At 43.4% G+C, this 16,696-nt stretch overlaps 1 protein-coding gene across 1 annotated transcript; it reads right to left on the bottom strand.

Annotated features, from left to right (window-relative positions):
- Nucleotides 1-13,823: 13,823 nt before the first annotated feature.
- Nucleotides 13,824-16,342, bottom strand: LOC103203197 (thioredoxin interacting protein). Its single transcript, XM_007948167.2, has 8 exons — nt 16,093-16,342; nt 15,451-15,523; nt 15,193-15,340; nt 14,888-14,990; nt 14,498-14,754; nt 14,248-14,404; nt 13,982-14,133; nt 13,824-13,859 (listed from the first exon to the last, which is right to left on the bottom strand). The coding sequence occupies exons 1-8, from the start codon at nt 16,340-16,342 to the stop codon at nt 13,824-13,826; spliced, it is 1,176 nt and encodes a 391-aa protein (XP_007946358.1).
- Nucleotides 16,343-16,696: the final 354 nt, after the last annotated feature.

Here is a 16,696-nt window from a genome sequence, read left to right as displayed (position 1 = left end):
CCCACCTTGGGCAGGAAGCCTGGGAGGAGTGTGGTCTGAACCTAGGTGCAGAGGCTGAAGCAGTTTGAGGGAAGGTTAAATGGGAGAGTGGCGTGTAAGATGCAGTTTAAAAGACTGAGGGTGGAGAACAAAAAAATTGGAGGGTCAGAGGTCAGGGGATAGGGTGATAGGCAGCCATGGTTTGGTGAGGAAATGACTGTTCTAATTTATGCCTCAATTCACTTTAATTGCCATCTGAACTTTGAAAGGAAGGAAGGGTGGGGTTGTAGGTGTCAGCTGGTTAAGAACTAATCCTAGGAGAAGGGCTGCTACTTCAATTGGACTATCCAGTGCAGAGGGCAAAACACTGTTTATTGTCCTGGTTTCACCACTCCATAGCTTTGTGTCCTTGGGAGTGCCGTATCAAGGCTACAAGCCTCAGTTTCCTCATGTGTAAAACGAATTTACATTAGATGCTCACTAGGAATTCTTCTAGCTCTTACACAATAGGGGTGATGTTGAGCCACTTGATAGTCCAATTGCTCTGAGAACAAAGGTCAGGACATGTCCAGTTTTTGCTGAAGTCATTTCATCTGTTGGTTCCCACCTTATTTTCAGCCTGGGCAGGCTAAAGATAACCTCACACATCTAGCCAGTCATTTCCAAAAAACTGCTTAAGCCCAAGTAGCAGGAGGATCAGCAATTCCATCAGCTAGTAAGCAGGGAGACAACCCATTCAACAGACTTCACAATCACAAATCACAAGCCAGGACTCAAATCAGGCCACCAAGAGATTTCTGACAAGGAAGAGGTAGATGGGGCAGGCCCTTTCCATCTCCCCTCATACATCATGTCTGGCCAGATGACAGAGAACAGAAATGAACTAGACAGGAATAGTGCAGATACCTAATCTGACCAGACCAGTGGTAATCCATTCTCCACTGTCCTTCCCCCTACTGAGACCTACTTTTTCTCAAGGTCATTCTGGGACTAGAAACCTAGAATAAGGAGTTGTTTTCCCAGTAAAAGCTCTGGTGCTGTAGTGCCTAAGGCATTTGACTGCTAACCAGAAGGATGGTGGTTCAAACCCACCAGCCACTCCTTGGAAGGAAGGTTGGGCAATCTACTTCTGTAGAGATATTGCCTCAGAATCCCAAGGAGGGGTTGCTATGAGTAGGTTTTCCTATTATCACCCTGAAGGCTTTTGCCTTATTCTCAACAAGACTTAATTTGTCTCTTATTATCCTAGGGGCCACAGTGGCTGAAATATTTGGCTGCTAAGAGGTCAGCAGTTAGAACCCACCATCCACTCCCCAGGAGAAAGATGAGGCAGCCTGTTTCTGTAAAGATTTACAGCCTTGGAAACCTTATGGGGAAGTCCTACTCTGTCCTAAAGGGCTGCTATGAGTCAACATCTACTTGAGGACAGTGGGTTTGGTTTGGATTTTTTTATCCTGGAGGGCAGGGAGTTTCCCCCAACACACTCCAATGGGAGTCAGTAGGAGGAAACTGATGTAACCCTAAGCATAGGACCTGAAGTGCTATCACCTTGGGAACCCAAGACTCAGGCGGTAATCCAAGAGTTCCTCGGACCCAGTCCTGACCAGTGCAGGGAGAGGCTATGTCCCCATGAATGTTGAGCCTGGGACTATTCCTCGTTCTCAAGCCTCCTATCCTCCCAGGATCCTCAGCTGGACTCCCCAAAGCTTGGACTCTATCCCTTCCAAATCTTCCCTGTGATTCCATTTTTCTTTGTGTAGTGTGGAGAAAATACCTAAAAACCAAAGCTACTACCATTGAGTCAATTCCAACTCATAGCGACCCTCTAGGACAGAGTAGAACTGCCCCCATAGGGCTTACCATTCAAGAGTAAGTTTCAGAGTCTCCTCTGACATCCATTTTGGTTTTTTCTTCCTTTTTAATGACATTTTGCTTTCTTAATAAATGATGTTCTTGATGGCATCCCACAATTCATCTCATTTTTGGTCACTGGTATTCAATGGGGACCTCTGGTGGTGTAGTGTCTAAGGCATTTGACTGCTAACCAGAAGGCTGGTGGTTCAAACCCATCAGCCACTCCTCGGAAGGAAGATTGGGCAATCTCAGAAACCCAAGGAGGGGTCACTGTGAGTCAGGATTGACTCAACAGCAGTGAGTTTGGTTTGGTGGTTTTGAGTGCTTTAACCATTGTGGCACCAGAGCTCCTATGTGTAATGTGGAAACAAACAGAAAAACCGAACTCATTGGGTCAAGTTGATTCCAACTCCCTAGGTTTCCAAGGCAGTTCCCTAGTCTTCCTTCTGAGGAGTGGCTAGTTGAGTTTGAACCACCAGCCTTCTGGTTGGCACTCAAATGCATTAGGCATTATGCCACCAGAGCTCCTTGTAATGTGGAGGGAGGACAAAAATATCTGAATCTTGTCTTTAATGTTCTTTGTTACACCCAGGGAACATTGATAGTCTTGGAATAGAAGGGAGATTAATTGGACCTGCATTTGTCTTACCAAAATGGAGGAAAGGAACCTAAGTAAGCTGGGGATGTAGATTTGCGGTCTATTCTATCTTGGAGAGAATAGGTGCAATCCTATTTAGAGAGGGCTAGAAGCCTTAATACCTCATCCTTATTATGCTCTGTATAGCCAGAGATGTAGCCATTCTGGAGAGGAACTTCCCTCCCTCATCTTAAGATGTCAAGTTAATGCTTTTACTCCATTTTCCTCAGGCAGGGATGGTAAGAGGAAGTGAAACAAAATAGGCTTAGTGGGGTGAAGGGCAAATGCTGACTTAAGCTTTATCAAGTTCTCCATTTCCATTCCCCAAGCCTCTCTCCTGGCCCCTAGATAACCTTTCCTGTCTTGGCTGCTCTTGGCACCTCACCTCTTCCTTACTTGGCCTTGCTCCTACTTTGGTTCTTAGTTTCCACACTAAGCCACCACCAACCACATTAACACCTATCCAGAGATATCAGGATGTCTACAAACTTCTTAGGACCTACACTGGGCCAGGGCTGGGCAGGTGGCTTCGAGCCAGAAAGAGAGGTTATCACCTAGACTCATTCTTGGTATCTTTTAGATTCCTCTCCTCTTCTTGACACTTGCTTTCTGACCAGGTCTCTCTTTGTGCTATGTCTTTAGCACTGTACTGCTTAAATTGGGTTACTCATGGGGTGAGGTGGTGAGTACAATTTGAGGTCACAGGATACATATGGCACATCTGTCAGAGTATCGATTTTACTTTAAAGATTTGGTAGGGGAAGGTAAATGATTTTTATATTACAACCAACACAAATATATTATGCATTGTAAATCAAAATTTACATTTTTCAAAAGATAAATAGGTACTTCAAATATGTATTTCTGGCTTGTATGTATGGCCTACTCTGGACTGCTCCAAGAGCCCTGGGAAAAACGATTCACTCTCCCTAATGATTCACTTTCTCATAGAGGTTCTGTAGAAGAAATATTGAGAAGCTCTACTTAGAACAGCTCTGGTGGTGTGGTGCAGTGGAGGCCTTTGACTGTTAGCCAGAAGATTGTGCGTTCAAACTTACCAGCTACCTGTGGAAGGAAGATGAGCAATGTATTTCTGTAAAGATTTACAGGCATTGAAACCCAGTCGGGATTGCTATGAGTTGGAATCGACTTGATGGCCGTTCCAGTTACCTAGTGCCGCTCTGACAAGAATATACCACAAATGGGATGGCTTAAACTAACAGGAGTTTATTCTTACAATTTGGAGGCTAGAAGTTCAAAGTGCCAGGCTCTAGGGGCTGCATGAAAGCCCCTCAACTTTGGGGTCCAGCTTTGCCTCCTGCTCCCGGCCCACTGGAGCTAGAGGCGTTTCTTCACTCAGACAGCTGCTGGCTGCTGAAGCTGACAAGCCCAAGGTTGACAAGTAAAAAGGCACAGTCCCAATGTTACCAAACCACATGGCAGGCCATTAACTTAAGTCCATTGTAAGTCCCAAGGTTGGCAAAGCATGGCAGGCTGCTGAACAAACACACAGCTTCATGCAGGGCCCAAACGTGCCATAAGCTAGAGACTATCCCCAAGGGTTCTCCTTATATACAGGAAGCAGACCACATCCCTAAAGCAGCTACTGAGCTGCTTGTGGTAGATCTCACCATGGAGCTGATTGCCAGTCTCATCATGGGGAATAACTACCACCAGCTGCCCAGCCACTCAACCAGGCCCAGCCAAGTTGACATACAAATTTAACTACCACAATGGCAGTGAGTTGGTTTTGGAGTTTGACTTAGGGCAAGAGGTGACAAACCTAAAATAAACCTAAATACCAGACAGGAGTCAGGCAGGGGTAACAGAGTAAAGCAGGTAAGTATAATAGTGAGAAGTGCCCATCCTGAGCCTGCCTGGCCTCTTTGGCGCCAGCTGGTTGAAACCATGAAGGAACGTGGGCCAGCACTGTAGATTTTAAAAAGATTTAGTTTTTTTTAGTGTATGTGGTTATTTAAAAAATTTTTTTTTTTTTTTTTTGGGGTATTCCCTTCCTTTCCCTCCCATCCCTGGTAACCAAAAATGAAAGTTTCCTTCCATATATAAACCTTTCCTCGACTTTTTACAATAATGAGCTAATACTATATTTGTCCTTCTGTGATTGACTCATTTCACTCAGCATAATGTCCTCCAAGTTCATCCATGTTATGTGGTGTTTTGCAGATTCTACGTTATTCTTTAGTGTAGCATAGTATTCCATTGTGTGTATGTACCATAGTTTGGTTATCCATTCCTCAGTTGATGGACACCTAGGTTGTTTCCATCTTTTGGCTATTGTAAATAGTGCTGCGATGAACATGGGTGTGCACATATCTGTTCTTGTCATGGCTCTCACTTCTTTAGGATATATATCTAGTAATGGCATTGCTGGATCAAATGGTATTTCTAATTGCAATTTTTTTTTTTAATTTATTTTTTCTAAATCCACCTTTTCAAGGAATTACTGCTTTCCACAATGGTTGTATTATTTTACAGTCCCTGTGTGGTCATTTTTATTACTGTAATTTTTTTTTAGCCTTTTTATTTCCTTTTTAAAAAAGAAGCTCTAGTTTTTAAATGTTTGCAGTCAATTCAAATTTTTAAGAAAAAACTGTACAGGTTGATCTAAGTGTCTGCAAACTGATTTGGCCTATGGACCCTAGTTCACTGCCTCTGATTTAGGGTCTCCTCCAGCCATGCTTCAGTTCACCAGCCTTAACTAAAACTGAAGCACAGTAAGAGAAACACCAGTAACAGTGTAATTTCCTCTCCCCCAATCCCATCTCTCCCCCGGCTTCACATCAACCTTGGAGCACCCATGTCAGGGGCCACAAGCAGGGAGGGCAAGATCAGAAAAGGGGTGAGATGTAGGAAAGGAGCCAGCCACCTTTTTCTGCATCTATAGGGATATAGAGCTAAAAACATCCCGCAAAAGCCAACCACCTTTTTCTGTATCTATAGGGATACAGAGCTAAAAACATCTTGGGGTCTAGAACAGAAACCAAAGTTTGCTCAGGGTTGGAAGGTGAGACAAGTATGAAAGATAGGGAGTGAAGAAAATAGGGAGAATAACAGATAAAAAATTAACCATGAATGAGCCTAGATGTCACTAGGCAAATAGATTGCCCAACCTTCCTTCCAAGGAGTAGCTGGTGGTTTTGACCCACCAGCCTTCTGGTTAGCAGTTAAATGCTTTAGGCACTACACCAGCAAAGCTCCCAATAGACGAAGGAGGAAGTCAGGTGGAGTGGAGTGGGGTGGTGATCTGCAAAACCATGTAAGGGAAGCACAGTTCTCATGCCCCTGAATGTCTCCCTCCCCTAGCCACTGAAATCCTTCCTCTGTCCATCTGTCCAGGAGGTTAAAAATAGCAAAGCTGGGTACCCAGCCAGACATTTCTAAGAACCTGTTTACTGAACATTCGTTTGATTTGGAGAGGTAGTCAGCAGCTCTATCACCCAAAAAGGAATGAGAATAGACCCTGATTGACATCCTAGGACTCAGGGCATGTGTAATTCACAATCGTGTCTCCGTGATCTCTCTGTACTCCTCCTCCCATCATTCTGTTGTTGCCTAGAAATGACCAATCAATTGCTAGTCAGAACAATTCCAGCCTTCAGAGTCTTTTCATTCTTTTCTTCTTACATAACAGACCCAGGGGAGAATTGGGCGAGGTTAAGTCAAGGAAAAGATCAGGACAGGACAGGAATAGCCTTAATAAGCTAAATTGGGCCTCATCAGTAGGCTTGCTGCCACTCAACTTTGTGCTACTTAGCCCAGTCCACCTTGTGGGGGGGAGCTCTGGTGATGTAGTACCTAAGGCATTTGACTGCTAACCAGAAGGCTGGCTGTTCAAACCCACCAGCTACTCCTCAGAAGGAAGATTGGGCAATCTACTTCCGTAGTGATACCACCTTGGAAACCCAAGGAGGGGTCGTTATGAGTCGGATCCGACTCGATGGCAGTAGATAGGTAGGTACCTTGGAGGGGGGAATTAAATGAGATGCAATACCTTTGAATAAGGAGTCTGACTTCACTCTCTATTCCTCAGTTTATCACTCCAAATTGTGGGGAGATTTTCCCAAGAGTTATATACTAAAAAGATTAAAAATCTCAATTAATTTCCAGAATATCCTGCCAGGGTTAATCCAAAACCCTTTGAAGCACACTGGAAGTATGGGAGAGAAAAATTCTAGTACTCTAGGGTTATACCATGAGATACTGGGGGTATGCAGAGGGTCCATATGGCCTTTGGGGGTGGCAGTCCCAACGGCGGGCTTCCTCTCCCCTGCCACAATTAACTCTAGGCTGAATCCACTGCTATACACTGACCTCTTCTCTGGACTTTTTTGTTGTTATTCCCCTACAAAGTAAGGGAATCAAGAGGAGCGAAGGGACAGTGGTTTTAATTGTTGTCATAGGTGAAGAGGAAGAACAATTTGGGGAATGTGCCTAAGAGTGAATTCTTCATGGTGATGGTGGAGGGAGGGTATACTTCTTTTTATTTTATTTTAATTTTTTTAAATTGTGATTTAGATGAAAGTTTACAGAACAGATTCGTTTTCTATTCAATAATTTATACACATTTTGTTTTGTGACATTAATTGCAGTCTCTACAGTGTAACAGCACTCTTTCTATTTCCTCTCTGTGTCTACCATTTCCCTTCATCCTTCTTTCCTATCCCTTCCTGCCTGGCTAGCCTTGCCCTTTTGATCTCCTATAGCTGATTGTAGGAGCTCTGGTAGCATAGTGCCTAAGGCACTTGACTGCTAACCAGGAGGCTAGCAATGCAAACCCACCAGCCACTCCTCAGAAGGAAGGTTGGGCAATCTACTTCAGTGGTGATACTGCCTTGGAAACCCAAGGAGGGGTCTAGGGCACATAACAACAAACAACATAGCTGATTGTTCTAATGAGTGTGTACCTCCCTGGTGTTATTGTTTACCTTATAGGCCTATCACTTTGGCTGAAAGTTGAGCCACAGGGGTTCTCCTTTTATTTTAGATAACAAGAACTTGCCTGCCATTTTTCCAACACTTCACATATATTAACTCTTTTAACCCTCATAATTATCCCCATTTACAGATGAACAGACTGTGGCACAGAGAAGTTAAACAAGTTGCCTAAATTCACATAGCTGGTTAAGTGGGATTTGAATTTAAATAGTTTGGCTCCAGGGTCCAAGTGCTTAACTTACCAAAAAACTAAACCCGGGAATAGATTCTAACACATTGAAAAAACAAACAAAAAAACTCACTATCATCAACTCAATTCTGACTCAGGGACCCCCCACTGGGTTTCCAAGGCTGTAAATCATTTTGGAAGCAGACTGATTCATCTTTCTTCCACAGAGCAGCTGGTAGGTCTGAACCACTGACCTTCTGATTAGCAGCCAGATGCCTTACCTACGCCACCAGAGTACCTTATTCTAACACATACAAGCAAAACAAGACCCTCACCGCCATTGTCGCGATTCAGACTCATAGCAACCCCCATCAGGTTTCCGAGGTGGTAAATCTTTACGGATTGCCCCCATCTTCCTTCTGCCAAGTGGCTGGTGGTTTGAACTGCCAACTTTCTGGTTAGCAGTCAAATGCCTTAGGAACTGCACCACCGGAGCTCCTTATCCTAACACATGTTGTTGTTGTTTTCATGTGCTGTAGTGACCCTATATTATTTCTCCTAAATAATATAGGCAAGGCCCCTGGGTAGTGCAAATGGTTTGCACTCAGCACTTTTTTGTTGTTTACTAACTGAAAGGTTGGTGGTTTGAATCCACCTAGCACTGTTATGGAAGAAATACCTGACAATCTACTCTTGTAAAATTTAAAATCCTGTGGAGCACAGTTCTACTCTGACACACATGGGATTCTCATGAGTTGGAATTGATTTGATGGCAACAGATTTACTTCTTTTTTTGTTGTTGTTGTTGTCTTTGGGGTGATAGTACAAGAAGGCTAACTCCGGAACTTTTTCCAGGTTATAAATTCACCTAATGGTGAATTTAACATCACTGTAGCCATCTCTAAGAGGGAGAATTTCAGTTTAGGTAATGGGGATGGAAGTAGGGTCAGAACAGAGAAGGAAACAAAAGTTTCAGTCTCCTAGTCCAGAACTATTGAGGTTAGGATGTGTAGGGGCAGGAATTGTGGCCATTAAAAGATCAAAGAAATTTTTTCTTTATCTACCTTATATATTCTATCACTTCATCACCTTTAGGTAGTCCAAGGAAAGAACTCTAGGAGGGGTTAGTAGACTGCTGAAAAAACTGGGTAGAGGTCACTCTTTCACCCCACTTCATGCCCTTCAGCTTCTCTGTGATCTTTTCTTACTGGCCATGTGCTTGGTCAGATCCACTCTCCACATGTCCCTTCCAGTGCCTCCTCCCAAGTTAGATCTTTGTGTTTCTACTCTCTTCAAAGGTGTTGTGGTGGTTATATTTGTGTGTCAACTTGGCTGGACCTGACTGAGTGGCTGGGCAGCTGGTGGTAGTTATTCCCCATGATGAGATTGGCAATCAACTCCATGGTGGGATCTACCACAAATATCTGATAGCTGCCTTTGGGATGTGGTCTGTTTCCTGTATATAAGGAGAAGCCTTGGGGATAGTCTCAAGCTTATGGTATGTTTGGGCCCTGCATGAAGCCGTGTTGTTGCTCAGCAGCCTGCTATGCTCTGCCGACCTTGGGACTTAAAATGGACTTAAGTTAATGGTCTGCCGTGTGATCTGGTAACATCGGGACTGTGCCTTTTTACTTGTCAACCTTGGGGCTTCCCAGCCTCAGCAACCAGCAGCTGTCTGAGTGAAGAAACACCTCTAGCTTCAGTGGGCCGGGAGCAGGAGGCAAAGCTGGACCCCAAGGTTGAGGAGCTTTCACCTGGCCCCTATAGCCTGGCACTTTGAACTTGGACTTAAAGCCTTCAAATTATAAGAATAAACTCCTGTTTGTTAAGGCCATCCCATTTGTGGTATATTTCTTGTCAGAGCAGCACTAGGTAACCAGAATAGGTGTCAAAGTAGCCAAGGACCCTGGTTATGGAAGTACCTACCTGTCTTTTTCTTGTTAATTTTACTTTCTCTGGCTCTTTTCTCTCACTAGATAGTTTTCTTTCTGTCTCCCCTTGGATCTTTCTGCACCAGATTGGGTCTAATGAATAAATGATACTCAGAACTAGATCTCCTCTGATGGCTGTACATGTAGGTTACACCTCCTTAAAAATTAAAAGGCACAGTGAAGTTTGCACAACATGGTGAATGCAATTAATGTCACCAAATTGTACATGTGAAAAAGGGTCAAAATGCCAAATGTTTTGATATACACATTTTACCACAACAAAACATTGAAATAAAAAATAGGCATATGAGAAGAACATAGAAAAGGAAAACCCAAAATATCCATCCATTTAAATGGAGAAACAGCTGGGCCAGTACTGGGAATTGCACTTAAGGGAGGCGTCACGCACAAAATGCCCTGGGGTGGGGTAGAAGTTGTGTGGAAAGGAAAAGGAAGTAAAGTGGGGCTTTTTGTGCCCTATGGGAGAGAGAGGTTTCCTCTAGGAAAATAGCTGTAGCTATCTGCTTCCTTTCTCAGACTGCTGTGTTGTTCAATAGGGTAATCACTAGTCATGAGGCTATTAAAATTAAACAAACGTTTTTAAATTTAGTTTATTAGCCACATCTCAAAGCTTAATAGACCCATGTGACTAATGCCTACACTGTTGGACGGCCCAGATATACAACTTTGATAGCATCATAGAAAGTTCTACTGAATAGTACTGGATTAGGGGTGGTATGGGATTAGGAGGGGATGCATATGTTCTGGCCCTTCCAAGATCAAATCTCTGACAGGTCTTGGACGAAAGTTATCTATCCTCTCCCCGCCATCTCCTTCTCATATCATGTACCAGTAGCCGAGCTGTGTACACAACCAGCCCCGGGCACTCCCTCTCCAAGGATTCTCCATCTTTCTCTGCCCTCTAGGCTGCACTTGTCCTTGCTCCACCCTTCCAGTCCCTGGAAAACAAGCTGCAAAATAAACTTTTCCATCAACTTTGACCTAGTTTCCTGGTCACACATTGGAAGGGGAGGGGCCGCTATATTCTTGAACAGATGAGAAAGGGAGGGACAGAAGTCAGGTTTCAGATGAGAGTCACCATGACAACAGTGGAGCGGTAGAGACTGACACATTAATAAAGAAAAATTGGGAGAGTCAGAGAGCAAAAGAGCTACTGAGAATGAAAGATGAATAAACAAAGGGAAATTGAAATAGAAAAAGATCTTTTTAATTTCACTTTCTGTTCAGTTCACACTGATTTTACATAGAACTTCCAGCAGTCTAATATTTGGAATTATGCGGAGGTCAGTAGAAGAGATAACACTCAAATAAGGGCCAGGACTAGATCTGTCTGCAAGGGTTTAAATAAGCCAGAAATCAGAAAGTCCATTGATCATCACCATCTTGGGGTTTCTCACCATAGTTATTCCTTTTAAAACGAAACCACTGCCATTGAGTCTGTTCTGACTCATAGCAACCCTGTAGGACAGAATATAACTGCCCCACAGGGTTTCTAAGGCTGTAAATGTTAATGGAAGCAGACAGCCTCATCTTTGTTCCAGCCAGCAGCTGGTAGATATGAACTACCACTGGTTAGCAGCCCAATGCTTTAACCACAGCCCCACCAGAACTCCTTAGTCATTCCTTTGTTGTTGTTTGGTGCCATCGAGTCAGTTTTGACTCCTAGAGATCCTATGTAGAACAGAACGAAACACTGCAGTCCTGAGTCAGCCTCACAATCCTGGCTTGAGTGGGTCATTGCAGCCACTGTGTCAATCTGTCTCATTGAGGGTCTTCCTCTTCTCCTCTGACCCTCTACCAAACATGATATCCTTCTCGAGGGACTGGCCCCTTCTGACCCCATGACCACAGTCTTTCCTTTAGCGATAGTAAAAATTACCTCAAGTAGTGGTAGAAGTGTGATATCAATCCATTATTACCCTACAAGGAAGTAATGTTGTTATTTGCCGTCGAGTCGCACCCGACTCATAGCGACCCCTCCTTGGGTTTCCGAGGCAGTTAGCAGTACGCAAGTAGGATTGCCCAACCTTCCTTCCAAGGACTGGCTGGTGGGTTTGAACCTCCAGCCTTCTGGTTAGCAGTCAAGTGCCTTAGGCACTATGCTATCAGAGCTCCTTCACAAGGAAGTAATAGGAACTGCAAAAGCATGTCCTAAGGGACGAGGGTGGGGCTGAAGATATAGCAAATATTTACTGAGTTATAATTATATGCTTAGATAGAAACTATGCTAGGAACTACAGGGATAAACACACCGGCTGTCTTCAAAAGTGTTAATACTTGTAACTTTAAATTCTGAAGTCCTGAATTATTACTCTTAGGGTCAGCAGTATAACCAAGTTGGTTGCTAACCCAGAGGCTCCTCAGAAGAAAGGGCATGGTGGTCTAATTTCAAAAAAATAGCCATTGAAAACCCTGTGGAGCACAGTTCTACTCCAACAGGGACGAGATCCCCAAGTCAGAACCGACTTCACAGCAACTGTGCTCTAGGAAGAAACCCTATGATGGAACCAAATTATAAAAAAGGACATCTTGATGCTTTTCCTTCTAAATTCCTTCACAAAACTTACTTCCCTCTATTTCAAGAACTCATGTACTCCAAAACGGGAGAAACTTAGTAACGATTAGCTCTAGATGTAACTAGCTTAGACCACCCAAAGACCCAGGGCAATGGGATGGGAATGAAAACTAAATGTAGCTCAAATTCCTTCCGTCTTCACCCCTCCAACCCCCACTGACTACATTCTCCAGCATCATCACAGGTTAGGATCTTCTCCACAGGGTTTTCAGTAACATGAATTATAACATAGGGGGAGAGCACCTTCAGGTATACCTTCTTTCCAATGATTCTCCAAGGCCGTATCAACAAAAAAACAAAACATTTTGTCATTAAAAAACTTTATTTTTTTTTACAAAGAATATTCCCACTTGGGGTGAAAATATATCTGGTTAAGTACAAAATATAATTTTCATCATACAAAAAGATATGCAATTTAAAAAGAAACAAACAAAACCACCTTCAGCCCATATACTTTCTAGCTATAAAATTCTCAGAAAAAGGTGGAGCTCAGTGCTGACATAGGACAGGGAACAAAGTGCTAGGGGCTGCAAGGAGAGGGGCTGTCAACATCCTGGTCTCCGAACACCGGGCAGGAAAGGGGCCCAGGGCCTTTTGTGAAGAGCTGCCCTCAGTTTCTCATGGCAGCACCCAGAGGCTCTGATCAGTGTTGGGGCATTCTTGATCTAGAGTCCCTTCTTGGGTTTTGAGAAGTCACAGTGGGCAAGGCTGGCAGCAGCAACCATTCTTACATGATTAGAGTGTCAGAATTACAAATTCTGTACACTGGGACAAAGTATCAAAAGTAATGAGTAACACTTTTTTTTTTTTTGGCATTGTGCTTACTCCTAGAGACATAGTAGACCATTTAGCTTACATTAGAGATGGGGGGGGGAGGGAACTTGACAGAAACTAAAGTGCTAATAACATCACCTTAGAATCAAATCTAAGGAGTCACATGAAAAAAAGAAATACATTCTCCCATACGAAAATGTTTGCAACCGAACACAGTGCAACAGACTTTAAAAATGGCTTTTAAGACCTTTGGTGGGACATTACTACTACAGCTTTAAGTCAGGTTATGTAGTACATTCTGAGCAATGACAACTTACAGCTTCTTCCCTTTTAATTCACAGGGAAAGCTATCTCCAAAGTTTGAACCAAATCAGCCCTAGATGTTTTTTCCTTTTTTTTCTGTAGTAAGTGTACAAAGGGTAACATTGATTTTAAGAACCTCCTTTTCCCAAAGTTTTGGCCACAGTTCTCCCCCCCGCCGCCATTTTCCTAAATCAACTCTGTTCTACATGGCACGAAAGTTCAAGATCTCATGTTGTTACAACAATCTATAATACCTCCTCCACAAAAACCTTGGGAAGACCATGCCAGAGAGCCATTTCTACCCTTTGACTCAACACTACCGAAAATGCCTCAATTTTCAAGGAGATCTGAGAGAAACCAGACAAGCCTGAGGTTTTTCTAGTGTGTTTTTAAATCCATCCAGCAAACACCCTTATATCACAACACTGGCGCTGGCTAAGGACGAATCCACACTGCTCAAGGCCCAGTAGATGGCCTGCTGATCACCTCCTACAACGGGGAGTCAGAGGCTGGGGCGGACCCATACCCCACTGTAGAGACTGTTGAGTCTCTGAAAATGTGAGAGTGCAGGAAGAGAGTCAGAAAGAAACAAGTAGGTACAGCTGCTTCTTTTCTTTCACGCGCTCACTGCACATTGTTGTTGAGGATGCTGGGATCCACCTGGGAGGAACAAAGAGGAGACCATTTTAGTTTGAGTAGGAACTAAAAGAGTAACCTAGTTTAGCAATCTTTCCAACTCAACACCCTATAGAAGGCTTAGGACAAATGATGAAAAGTCTCACCTCACTGTAAGTAGGTGGTGGCATGAACTTGAACTCAGGAGCATACATAAAAATAGGGCTGTCTTGAGAACCATCTGTGTCATCTAGCAGGGGGGTGGTGGGACTCTCCAGTCGGTGATCTTCAGGAATGATATCCATATAGCAAGGAGGAGCTGGAGAGAGGAAATATGGAGCTAAGAAACCTGGCAAAAAATGCCTGGCCATTACAAATTACAGACCCAAACACGGGACCAAATGGGGAAGAAAAGGCATTAGGTCTGGCTCACCTTCTGGGGTATCAGGGATGTTGAGATCTATCCAACTCATCTCGGAACTGGTTCGGCTGGCCATGCTGGATGTCCGGCTGCTCAGACCTGACCTGCTGCCAATGACCAAGGGCAGGTCAAGAATGACTTTCTTAGAGCCAGGGACACTAACGTAGATCTATAAAAGAAGATAACTGATTGTTAGTTTACAGGTTTGGAGAAAAGACTATTGTTGTAGAGACCAATGAACGGTTCTTTCCTTCCCACTCACCAGTAAGGAGTATTCAACTCGAAGAATGTTGCAGCCCAGAATGGAGGGCCTGATCCTCTGCACCCGAAGGCTCTTGCCACGCCACGATGCACACGTGCCTGAGATAATGTGATTGCCTCTGACTGATGACAACTTCTGCGTCAGCACCTTGGTCTGGCCATTAGCAAGGTAAGTGTGGCGGGCTACTATGGCAGCTTTTGGGACCACGATGCGGGAGCATGTATTCTCAAAGTCAGCATGGATGGAAATCTCATCTCCTAGCAATGAAAAACATTAAGATTTATTAATTGATATTCAGTATAGTAACACTTCCTCTGCCTTCTCTCACTCCCAAAGCTGTGAAGTTCCTGTTATTATTAATCTACCCATTTTAGGCAATAGGTTTTTTACCTTCACAGAATCCTTTTCTGTCAATTCGGGCAGATACAGACACTCTCCCATCAGGAATAAACATGCAGGAAACTTTCTTCTCTTTTTTAGCAGATACAGGTGCCTATGTAGAACGGAAACAATGAAAAAACGCGTTTTAAAAAGTTCTAGAGATCATTCCAGCCTCTTTCCTTTACACTCCTTACATGAGGCAGCTTTCTCTCCCACCTTGGTGACTAGGGCTTAAGGTCATCAATCTAATTTCCAAGACACCTGACTTTTTACCACCAAAACCCAGGAAAAGTGAATCTTAAAATGAATCTCACCATTAAATCAGGGGTATTGACATCCACTAGATCCATCACTTCAAAGCTTTTCTTTGTCTCTTGTGTTGGCTGGCTAGGACGATCAAGAAAAGCCTTCACCCAGTAATCTACACATCCATATTTTCCTTTGAAGGATGTTCCCAGAGGCCTGTGTCAAGAAAAATTGAACAAAATTTTTTAAATGTTTACCAAGAACAGTAAGTTACCAAAGGAGGGGAAGATTTTGAGAGATATAAAATGTGTTCAGCTGATACCTACCCCTGAGGAAGCTCAAAGCCAAACTTGTACTCGTATTTGTTTCCAGGTCTCATGATCACCATCTCATTCTCACCTGAAGGGAGAAAAGTGAGCAACCATTAGGTATATTGTTACGCTTAAAATGAATCTGTGATAAGAAATGCTTCAGCAGCATGTTAGGGTATTGTAGTAGCCCTGCTTTCATCCTTTATGTTCTTAACTGAGAGATTCTGAAACATTTTTTTGGGGCAGAAAGTTGTATAAAGCCCTACGTTGTTCAAAGACTGAACATGGGCAGTTAAACTATCATCTCAAACAGAAAACAAGCGAACAGTAAGGAACTTTATGCATAAAAAAATCTTTGGATAGCTGAGGCAACACCCTCAGGATCATCACTTTCAGGACATAGTACCATAATAAATTGTATTTAATCACCTTTTTTTTTGGGGGGGGCTGTTTGCAAATTAAAACTAAAAAAAAAAAAAGGATCAACACAAAATTCAAACTATTCAATATCAGCGGCTTAGAATATTTAGTGTAAACGCCATTTAATAATTTCAGTTCTCTTCTCTAATCAGCTTTCACCCTCCCGACCTTGCCTAACAAATAACCAACCTTGGGACATTCCCTCAGAGGGGCAGAAGTGAAGAGTCATTTTCTTACCTGTCGGCTGGTCTTCCAGGAGAAGCGTGTCTTCGTAGCGCAGGTACTCCAAGGTCTGTTTGCACTGCTGTGAGCCCTGCATCCACAGGACTTTGGCTACTCCACAAGCCAGGACTCTGACGGCTTTGACTCGAGTCACTTCACACACCTCCACTATCACCCTGCCAGCCACCTTCTCCCCACTGCCGTACACCTTCTCTGGGTCGTTAAAGACCACCTCAAAAGACTTGATTTTCTTGAACATCACCATGATTGAGATGGGTTGGCTCAAGAGTTAGGAACAGAAAAAACAACACAACCCAAAATCCAAAAAGGACTTTTTGAGATTATTTCACTCAAAGTGAAGAGGATACCCTTAAGCAGATTGAGCTTGAAGGCAAAGTAAAGATTTAAAGAAGCCAACAAACGACTCTCAACTACTAAGCTTCCTAAAAGGTGTCAAAAAGAAAATTGAGCTGTTGGCAATACCAAGAGATTTCAAGATAAAAATTAGTTCTTTCTTTCTCCCAATAACTGGAAGAGAGCTTAGGACTTCCGCGTGCAGGTAATACAACCACCAACTCAGCAAATGAAAGAAGGTTTCAACAAGGAGCCGGAAACTGCT

Source organism: Orycteropus afer, unplaced genomic scaffold (assembly GCF_000298275.1).
Source record: "Orycteropus afer afer isolate SDZICR_OR568_19922 unplaced genomic scaffold, OryAfe1.0 scaffold00010, whole genome shotgun sequence".
Taxonomy (NCBI): domain Eukaryota; kingdom Metazoa; phylum Chordata; class Mammalia; order Tubulidentata; family Orycteropodidae; genus Orycteropus; species Orycteropus afer.
Note: the sequence above shows the minus strand (reverse complement) of the source record. Positions and strands in the feature narration are given on the sequence as shown.